Here is a 10,654-nt window from a genome sequence, read left to right as displayed (position 1 = left end):
ACGAAACAGTTCAGCAGAATATTAACAGGATAAAAGTTTCACTGCACATACAGTTAGTTTGAAGCTGCATCTGTCTTTAATGGACCATCCAAAACAGACATCAGTTTCACCTTTTAAGAGCTTCTGCAGTTTGCAGTCATACCTGCTGAATGCACTCTCCATACAATTTAAGTAGACTTCAAAAAGAGATATTTCACCTGTGGCTGCAGTTAATCAGGGTCAGCTATTGTTTAGACTGAGACATGCTCAGCATACATATTTTTAAGCTTCGGAATTTTGAGAGACAAAAGACGTTTGTATGGACACACAGCAGGAGAACAGTGTGTTAGCAGCATTAGCAGGTAAGACTGCATATTTATAGATATATCTATATATATAGATAGAAAGAGAAAGAGAGACTGTATCAGGATAAAACCACTCTATGTCCTTTTCCAAATAGTGCTGCCTTGTCTTATTAAATATGCTGGTAGGCTACACCGGTGAGGTTACAGACAGAGTGTGAGTCAGACCAGAGCTGAACCTCAGCAACATTCTGTAACAACTTTGATCCAGACATTTAAGGAAGTGCTACTTGAAGTGTCAAAACCTTAAAAGAAAAGGATAAAATCAGTAAACAGGGTGGAAATGTACATAAACACACAGCAGGAGTCAGGAAAGCTTCCAGGTATGGAGTGGGCTGGAGAGTTACATAAAAAAAAAGACTGAATAATCCAGCAGGATGTGTTTTGTGAGCAGACATTCTCTTGAAGTTTTAGGTTAGTTCTGTTACGCATTGCTTCCCCAACCTTTCTTTTTAACAGGTCACTGAGGATAGGTTTATAAAGAAAAGTGACGGGTCAGTAAAACTGATGGCCATCAGGACAGGTCATTTTTATTTAATTTTTGTTCTATCAGTAAGTTTGGTTGTAATGTGTGCTGAGAATCTGGTGAGTAAAAAGTGAACATTAAAAGCAAATAATGACAATCTCCTCAGTTTCTACTGTTTCCAATTTCTTTCAGATGAATAAAGTTTGTGTTGAGATTGTTTTTATTTACAGAAACCCACTTCTTTTTAAATAAGTTGCAGGTTGATGTTTCTATGCAATGTTTTCTTAATTTGAGTGTAATCTGGTATTTACTCGAACATTAACTAAAGGATCGCTGTTAATGTAATGGATCCATCTTTATAAAGAGGAAAAAAATAACAATCAAGCATTTTTGAGGGTAAATCCTCTCCATGAGGGTGAATCTACTTCTTACCACATGGTCATCATTTCTTTGTTCTTTGTTTACCTTTAAGGCCCCTTCCCCCCACATGGTGTGTTTGTGTGGGGGGTGGGTGTGATCTTCCTCTTACCACCACTTGGAATTTTCCATCACTTCTCTGCAATTTTCTAGAAGTCTCCAGTGAATTCAACCTCACGTACACAACCATTATATTGCAAACTGACCTCAATATTACAGACAACTTCTGGAAAAGTTCCACAGACCTTAATAACACATTTAACACCGTTTGTGTTTTCAGATGCTTTTCAGTGCGGTGAGTATTTGCATGTCAAAGACCAGGATAAGAAAAAGTCTCATCTGAAGTAGTATTTGAGTCTAGGTCATGCAGAGAAACCGAGAAAAACATTACAAAGTTTGCTATAGTGGTACGTTCTGTGACATATACTGGTAATTTGGTTTACTCATAAATAGGAAGTCAGATCCTGATAGATACCTTACAGTATGTCATTTAGCCACATCAAGATTCAATCTAATGGGTGTCGACAGTTTGATGTTCGTTATGTCCATTCTTCCTCACTGAACTTGTCCCAAGTTCTTCCATATGAGCTGGTTGTTAGGTCTGTGTTGCAGAAGGAGGAAACTGAACAAAAGGAAAACAGACAAAAATCCCATTAGTGAAAAGTTTCTAAAACCATACATGAAAAATTGTAACTCAGTTTATTAAATACTGTATAACCATCTAGCTGCAGTGAAAATATGTCATGCTGCTACCTGATATCTGGTGCTATTTCTGCTTTTGATACAGCTGGAGAATATGCAAGTATATTCCAGTTTCTGGAAGGTTCTCATCAGCACCAGCTTAAAGGACCCCTCCCCACTCCTTGCTGGTGTGCTGCATTGCCACAGATTCTCAGACAGATTGAGGTTTGAGCTTTGACCAGGTTGTTTCAGCACATTTTACATTTCTTCTTAAACCAGTCAAGTGTTGCTTTAGCAGCATGTCCTGCTGGAAGGCTGGCCTCCATCCCCCATAGTCTCAACATCTCTGAAAGACAGAATCAGGCTTTTCTTGGGAGTATCCTTTAATGTAGCACAGTTCACCATTCCCTGAAGTCTGACTGGTTTCTCAGTCAGTAGAAAAGTTCCACAGCGTGATGCTGCCAATATCCAAGCTTCACTGTGGGGATGCTGAGGTGTGGGGCTTGTGCCAAATAAAACCTTTTCTTTAATGACCAAAAAGTTCCATTTTTGGTCTCATCTGACCAGAGGACCTTCTTCTAAACATTTTTTAAAACTCTAAGCATGCTGATGAAGTCATATGCAGAGTGGAGCCTGTTGATGAGTGGTGCTGCAGACTCTGAAGCCTTTCTGCACAGGTGTGTATATACTGAGATCATGGGACACCTAGATTGCACACAGATGGAGCTTATTTAAATAATTAAGCAACCATTAGGGGTAACTGGTAGCACCAGAGCTTATTTTGTGGTTTCATAGCAAATAAATAAATAAATAATGTGCATGTTTGCACAAATTTTTAATGTATAATCTTCAAAATAATTTAAAAAATATGTTAAATGTTTATTAATATATTTTTTTTATTTCACTTTAGCAATTTAGGCTATTTTGTGTAGGTCCACTATATTAAATAAACAAATGAATTGATTAGTGGATGAATAAATATAAATACATAATCCACATACATTTATATACCGAGATGGGTGAATACTTTTGCAAGCTTTGGTATTCACTGTAAGCTATCATCACTGTAGATTACATAAAAAGATCAACACAACAGCGCAGTTCTTTTTTCCCCATTTGCTTGTTTATTGTCATTTATAATAACTTGTACAATACAAATAATCATTTGAACAAAAGAGGCAATGCTATACTTGGATTAAATAAACAAGGTTACAGAGTATCATAGTCGGGTTAAGCTGGTTACACTAGGAATGCAACACTGAGTGGAAAGAGACTGGACAAATGGAAAGGAAGACTTCGGGTGATCCCTGATTGCATCGCCAGTCTGTTTGCTGTCCTACTGAAGCTGCAAACAGAACCTTCTGCTGTCTTTGCTCTTCTATGACACATTTTCCCTTGAAACTGGTAACCAGGGGACCTCGAATGGAAACATAGTGTGGACCGTAATACAAGCGATAAAAGTATGAGGTGGATGGAAACGTACAGCAAAGCAGAATATTGAACTCTTCTGTCCACACAGGAAGCAGCTGTGGTTCTGCTCCATGATGAGTCCATGCTCTTCGTTACAGGCAGACCCACAGAGGTCCGTGACACAATGAGGATGTTCACTTTTGGTGCCAACATGCGTCCCGGGGGATCTGATTAAAACAGGTGTGAACACAATCAGGGACTGATCGTGCTCTCGGATCTGATGATTCAGGCTCTCTGGCTTTTGCAGATTAAAAATACATAATAATATTCTGGAAAAAACTGGTTAAATCCCACATGAATAACTCACAGAAACGTCCTGTTAATCTCTGATGTTAATTTGATTAAAGACACTGCAGAAAGCATCTGCAGGCACAGCTCCGAACCTTCGGCTCTAGCAGGTCTCTACCTAAACAGTCCCGTTTATAGCTGGCTCTGTATATACAAAACAGAACGCATCCATGCCCTTTTTAACAGTGCAGTTAGCAACTGTAGACACGTCAAGGAAGCTCCTAAACTATCAGTCAAATGCAAACAACACAGGATATACTTTAATTTTAAAATCACAGTATAAAGAAGTTATGAAGGAAAACTGGAGTTCTGTCAAAGAATATGTCAAAGATTATGCACTGGAAATGATCTTACAGCAATCGGTGGGACTATATGAAAAGAAGTTTCTTTTGTTTTACATATTATGTAAAATGATGTAATGTGATGTCATGATAATGTAAACATTTTTATCTGGAGAATATTGATAAGTTAATCGATCATCAGTATTTAAGATGAAATACTAGTAGTTATCTGTTTAGACTGTTACTGGCTCACAGTGTAGAACGCTTTGCATCTCATTTTCTAACAGTATATAACGTGCACATGCACAAATAATTTATTTCAGACCACCTTTCTTCTCTCATATTGTGTGGCGGATGCACTGTAACACCAGATACCAACACGTGGACTTGGCATTGATAATCCAGGATGCAGGAAAACACCAAATGTGAACAGGTCCAATGAACTGTAATAAAGGATCAGGTATTTGATAAAAGCTGTGGGCGAGGACTCATTTCCACTGGCTACAATCAGAGCATCTCAACCACGCAGAAATGAATCTTTGAACGAAAGCAAGCCCTCCTCAGGAGTTCAGTGTCAAACTTGAATGTAGAATTACTTCAATGGAAATGCATCTGCAGTAATCCCTTCTTTCAAACAGGGAAAATTATAAATAAACAATAAATAATCCAATAAATAAATAAATAAGTACAATAATTTCAACGTGTGCATGGAGACGGTTTGCAGAGTTTTCCTGCAGAGTTACCGAACAGCTGAGTACTCACTGATCTCTGCAGTGGAGGTGTGCTCACATTTACACAGGGCTAACAGGATGAACATGATCATTCAGAGTGAGGGAAGAGAGTAAAAAGTACATAATGCATACAGGCCCCCATTCCCCCACCAAAACCCGCCCCGTTCACACCTCTGTGCATCGTAAAAGAAAGGCGGGGGCGCAGATGTCTGCTGGCCCCCTCGTTTCTATTCATTTAAGCCGTGAGTCTTCCTCCAACGTATCATGCTAAACAAACCTCACGCTAAATGAAATATACAGTGCATAGTTTACAAAGCCAGAACTGAAGTGAGTTTGCGTCTATACAGAAAAATCTATACAGTAAAGTATAACCATAAAAAAGTTCCTTTTTTGTTTGTTCATTTCTCCTTTGTTCTCACTTTTTTTGATCTCTGTGCTTGGATGAAATGGAAGTCCAGGAGTATGAGCATATGATGACGGGATAAAAAACAAGAAAAAAAAAAACAGTCTGATTCTCTGAAATGTACATTAAGCTGTTTTCCTTTGATGTTTCTCCTCTTTAAGATATATAAATTTCTATGTATTTATATATAGTATATAGTTGTTAACAAATTCATTTTTGGTTGCCGTGTGGAAGAAAAGGAAAAGTGCTATCATAGAGCGGGATTTGTTCTTTAGGTTCAGCCAATTAATTTCTGACATGTGGAAACCCATTTCTTTATCTATGAGAAGACTTGATCGGTGACAACCAATTTCAAAGTGGTGTGCTATATCAAAATACATTTCTCTTTGTTCCGGGCTCTGTGCTAGAGACGTGAAGACCGAGCTGCAACCCAGGAGCTTTAACAGCACTTCCCATCTGTTTGATTTTGTTTTCCTCCCTCCTCTGCTGTCCGAAGTGGTCAGAAGCCCGGGCTTTCGTAGCTGCTGCGGCTATAATAAGTGTGGTGGCTCCGAGAGCGACTCCGGCTGCGGCTCCAGCTCCGGCTCTGGCTGCGGCTCCAGCTCCGGCTCCGGCTTTGGCTCCGGCTCCTGCTGTGGCTGCGGGTCGGGCTTCTGCTGCGACTGCTGTAGCTGCTGTAGCTGCGACTGCGGCTGGAGTGCGACGGGCTGCTGTCGTAGCTGGACGAGGACGGGCTGGGACGGTAGTACGGGATCGGCCGCTTCCGAGCGCTGGGGAGAGGAGGAAGGTGGAGGGTGAGATGTTTAAAGAAACATATAAACATGGCTTTATTCTGATACGTGATGCTTTGAGACAGGATGTTAGCTAGTTTTATGATCATTTCAGAATCTGAAAGAGAATTAGCTATGTGGGTTAAAAAGCTGTTCAACCACTCTGACACAAACAGGAAAAAGCTTGTTGTTAGTTGAAGCTGAAGCTTAGATTGCCTTGTTAATAGCCATCGTGTATGCAGTCCCTGTAACGTAATTAGCTGTAAGCTCTCAAAACAGCCTCATCTTCTCAGTGGAGGCCAGCACCCAGAAAATCAACAGTCAACAGTGCAGAACAGATAAACGCTATCAAGGTGTCCCTGCTGCTCCAAGGTGTCTGCTACACCTCCTTAACCCAGAGCCATTATATAATTCTACCGTAGCTTTTTATATGTAGAAGTTATCAATTCAAACGAGCCTTGATAGCGTCTCTGCATTCTGGTGTTACATTAGTTCGAACCACAGTGAGGAATAGATTTAGAGTTGGTGTGAGTTTCAGAGATGAGATTAAGATGCAGGGAAAGGACAGAGAGAAAAAAAACAAAAGTAGACCAAGTTTACTCAGAGCAGCTCTGATGGTTTCCTGTTCAGCTCTGCTTCAGGAGTCAGACTAGCAGAGTACCGCTGCACGGCAACTGTTACCAGGGTAACTAGCCTGCAGCAGCTGAGTTCAGCAGCATCCCTTTGTCTTGGTGAGGGGACCTTTAGGACTGGAGTAAAAGATGACAAAGTACACACATTTCACTCACAGAGGTGATACAGAGACACTTTTTACAGGATGTTAAACTCTTCTTGTTCTCTCTGAAGAGCAGATTCACTTCAGTACGAGGCTACAACATGTTTCTCTGGGAGAAGATGAAATGATCAAACATATTAAAACATAAGACGTCTAAAAAGTAAGGAGGAAATAAGAAATTACATAATAAATTTATAGCAATCCTTTGATTCATGTTTAATGAATTTATGAATAATACATTACTGATGAACAGCAAATCAACACGCCGAGTTAAAATAATAAATTAATAACATCCTTCCTTACTAGAATGGTACTTAATCTCTGTATGATTGTACACCCTCCTCCTCTGTTCAGGATATTGTAGCTTTTTCTTCCCCCTCATCCTGCATCAGTTGCTTAAAAACATGAGTCTGATAATAAAGTTGCACACACACAGTTACTGCTGATTACAATTAAAATTACACACAAGCAACAGTACTAATCATTAGCAGATTTCTACACTCAGGCGCCCCCTAACGAAGGCTAATTCGGCAGCCGTCTTGCATCCTGTCTCTTCTCTGAGCTCTCTCCAGTCTGATGTCGACTCTTGTCTTATCCCTTACTTTTCCTCACTTCCTACGATAATGTTCTCTGGTGTTTCTTTGCTGAATCATCCATGGTGCACATTCAAAATGGCCAGTGTGTCAATATCCAGCTGCTAGCGTGATGTGCTGTAAAGCAAAAGGCAGGCTGCGCCAGGCCGGAAAAATGAAAGTTTCTCAGCCTCAGGAAGCAATGACGGCTCCAGGAATATACATAATGAAGGACGGTGTGACATCAAAACGACTCAGAACACGTTTTCAGGAGAAAACCTTATGTAATGTTGCTTTAAAGAGTACTCTCAATTCTGGGAAATCCAATCACCAGATTCCAGACACTGAATATATCTGACAACTCTCACATGTCTATCAGTCAAATTTGATGTTAGAGACATGAAACAGTTAATTTAGCTTATCATAATGACTAGCAACGCGGGAGGGAAAAGTGTTGCATGGTGACATGCTGATAGCTGTAGTCAAAGATCCCCTAAAACGGCAAGATAATTACGTTTTTAAAGGAAATTCCCAGTGAACTTCACACTGCATGTGTATATTATAGTAATGACCAAAAAGGTTATTACTCCCTAAAAACAATAAATTGTTCCTGAGTGCACAGCTTCACCACTCAGAGCAGGAAATGTGCTTGTAAACACAGAGGTTGGTTTTTCTAGAGCTGCCTGGATTATATTTACTGTTTGTGCTTAACGTACTGTGTAGAAGACATATGAATTTCCTCCAAAGTTATAAATGAAAGGTAATTACAGGTAAGTGCAGAAAATATAAACAGCATCATAATAAGACAATAATCTGATAGCGACATTACAACGAACCAGCTGTACACCTGTGCTGCTCCTCAAAGTATCTCCTACTGAAACGCTGTCACTGCCTGACATGGAAAAGCTGCAGATTAAACACAACTCTCCTTGAGGCAGCAACACTGTGATGATGTGATGCTCAGTCACATGGTCCGGAGTTCATGGTGTTACCTGGTGATCCGGCGAGCCTCCATGAAGCTGGGTGAATCTCTTCTTCTCTTTCGGATGGGCGAGTAGCTGCGTGAGCGGCGGCGAGCCCGGCTGTCGGTGTCAGAGCGGTTAGCGCTGTCCTTCTCTCTGCGTGACAGACTCCCGTCAGGATTGAGAGGATGACCATGAGAGCAAAATAAAACCAGATGTCTCACCTGGAGTTGTTCTGTCTGTTGTGTGGGGACTTGACCTTGCTGGGGCCTAAATCTTTAGAGGCGGATCGTGAGGATGAGCGGCCGCTGCTCCAGGAGCTGCTGCGCTGCCGGATGTTCGCTTTGCTCCTCGACTCCTCATTCTTCCTGGCCGACTGGCGGCCCGGAGACGCAGACGGACTCCTGTGATGTGCCTGACCCCGACTAGAACGATGGTGACGCTTGGAAGAGTGTCCACCTTTCGTCCTGAGATAACAAGAGACTTAATCATTCTTTCTGAACAGAAAAACATTTGTGATAAAAACATGGTTTCGTTAAATTTTCTATTTTAAAACTCAGCAGACCTAATTTTTCAGGCCATTTTGGCATCCAAATACAAACATGTAGATGCTTGAATTCCTGGAGGAACTTAATATAACAATATAAAGTTAATTTAGTAAAACTAAGCCCCTATTTAGATAAAATAGACAATAAAGCTGATAATAGTAATTTCTTACACCCGAGCAGAGCCACCCATGAGCATTTAAGGGCCTTGCATCTGCAGATGAAGAAAATATGAAGACAGAAACCGGAGGCGTCGTTGCTTCTGGGTTTTTATGATATCTTTAAATATCACTGCAACAGTAAAGTTTTTTGGTTGTACAACTGAAAGCAACAATTTTTTCTCCTTTTTTTGTGAAATTTTGGTGAAATATATTTAGCAAAAAACAAAAGTTAGAAAGTTTTTGAATCTTTTAAACATGGTCCATGAAAAATTGAGCATAGATTTTCTTCATTGTTTGTGTTGATTAAAAAGAACTTCTCCTGTTTTTATGTTTTTTTTTCTTACCTTTTTAAAAATTTTAATTGATTTACTTTATATATTTTAATTTATTTACCTTATGCTACTTTGAATGTTATGTCCTTGTCTTAAACCAGTAATCATACGTTGGTTTGGGCTGTTTAGTGGTAAATGGACTTGTACTTATATAGCGCTTTTCCAGTCAGTTTGACCACTCAATGCACTTTACACTACTTATCACATTCACCCATTCACACACACATTCACACCCCGGGAGGCAACGTGGGGTTAAGTGTCTTGCCCAAGGACACTTTGGCATGTGGTCAGTGGGAGCCTGGAATCGATCAGCCTATCTTCCGGTCGAAAGACGACTGCTCTTCCTCCTGAGCTACAGCCGCCACAGTGAGATCTAACAGAGCTGTATAAAACCAACCTTGTCTTTTAAACATTTTTGCCATGTAAAAAATAAAGGCCTTTAATATTTTAATCAACAGGGTACCTTTGCTCATTTTTGTAGGCACCTTGGTCTTTATAGAAAAGTTTTTTCACCAAGATGGCTGTGTTTAAAATTCAAAGTGGTAGATAAATCAATAGGTGACATCATGGAGAACACAACCATTTAATTATATATATTATATATATGTGAAAAGTGCTTCACTTGTTAATTGTTCATTTTAAATTAGAGTATTACATTGTAGGAAACAGAAATCATCCAAAACCACAAATAATTTAGCTTTACTTTTCCAGGCCTGGAGCCTTTTAAAGGCTGTTCGGGAATTCTGTAAATCCCTGAAAATGTGAGTCAAGCTTACTTTTTCTGGTGACGAGCGTTCCTCCCTCTGTGACTGTGGTTGTGTTGTGTGTGGTCGGAGTCGCTGCTATGAGCAGGGGAGTGGGAGCTCTTCCTCTGGCCTCTCTGGGCCCCTCTCTTCCCTGACACCTGGGTTAGGAAGCTCCCTACAGCTGGGATTCTGCCATCCACGCTCCCATCCTCAGCGGCTGTACAGATCTGTCCCGTTTGGTTCCTGCTGGGGGCACTGTGGAGCTTGTGCTCTCTCAGCAAGGTTGACTGGATGCCTGCAGAGCTAGCAGTCAGCAGACGGAGCTTCTGCAGAAAAATCATGAACCAACAAAGGAAAAGAAAAGAAAAGAAAAAAGATAAAAAAGAAACATATCATCAGAGTGTTTTCAAGCTGGTGATTGAGAGCTACGGTGTACTTGCCAAAAGAAGGTAAACATCTAAAAGAAAAAGATCTAGGTTTTCTCCATATGGCTTATAGATAGTCCTCTATGGTGCAGCGCATGCAATACTTGGCATGCAAAACCATAATGAGTTGAAGAAATAAAAATCGCAAAAACAAACAAAAGAACTTGGAAGAGGAGAAAGAGAGGGAAAAAAGAAAACAAAACTGTGAACCAAAAAGGTTTTAGAGCAGAGAAAGTACAGAGCTACAGATTTTGTAGAGTAGAAAAAGAGGACTTCTTCAGTTTTTTT

At 40.3% G+C, this 10,654-nt stretch overlaps 1 protein-coding gene across 1 annotated transcript in view; it reads right to left on the bottom strand.

Moving 5' to 3' along the window:
* Positions 1-3,011: 3,011 nt before the first annotated feature.
* Positions 3,012-10,654, bottom strand: part of srrm3 (serine/arginine repetitive matrix 3) — a 78,578-nt gene continuing 70,935 nt past the window's right edge. The window contains exons 11-14 of the mRNA XM_042009356.1: positions 9,972-10,267; positions 8,382-8,624; positions 8,188-8,313; positions 3,012-5,848 (exon numbers count right to left, since the gene is read on the bottom strand). Coding sequence (XP_041865290.1) covers positions 5,578-5,848; positions 8,188-8,313; positions 8,382-8,624; positions 9,972-10,267 — 936 coding nt within the window. The 3' untranslated portion in view covers positions 3,012-5,577. The remainder of the gene's footprint in view (positions 5,849-8,187; positions 8,314-8,381; positions 8,625-9,971; positions 10,268-10,654) is intronic.

This window comes from Melanotaenia boesemani, chromosome 15, assembly GCF_017639745.1.
Source record: "Melanotaenia boesemani isolate fMelBoe1 chromosome 15, fMelBoe1.pri, whole genome shotgun sequence".
NCBI classification, from domain to species: Eukaryota; Metazoa; Chordata; class Actinopteri; order Atheriniformes; family Melanotaeniidae; genus Melanotaenia; species Melanotaenia boesemani.
Note: the sequence above shows the minus strand (reverse complement) of the source record. Positions and strands in the feature narration are given on the sequence as shown.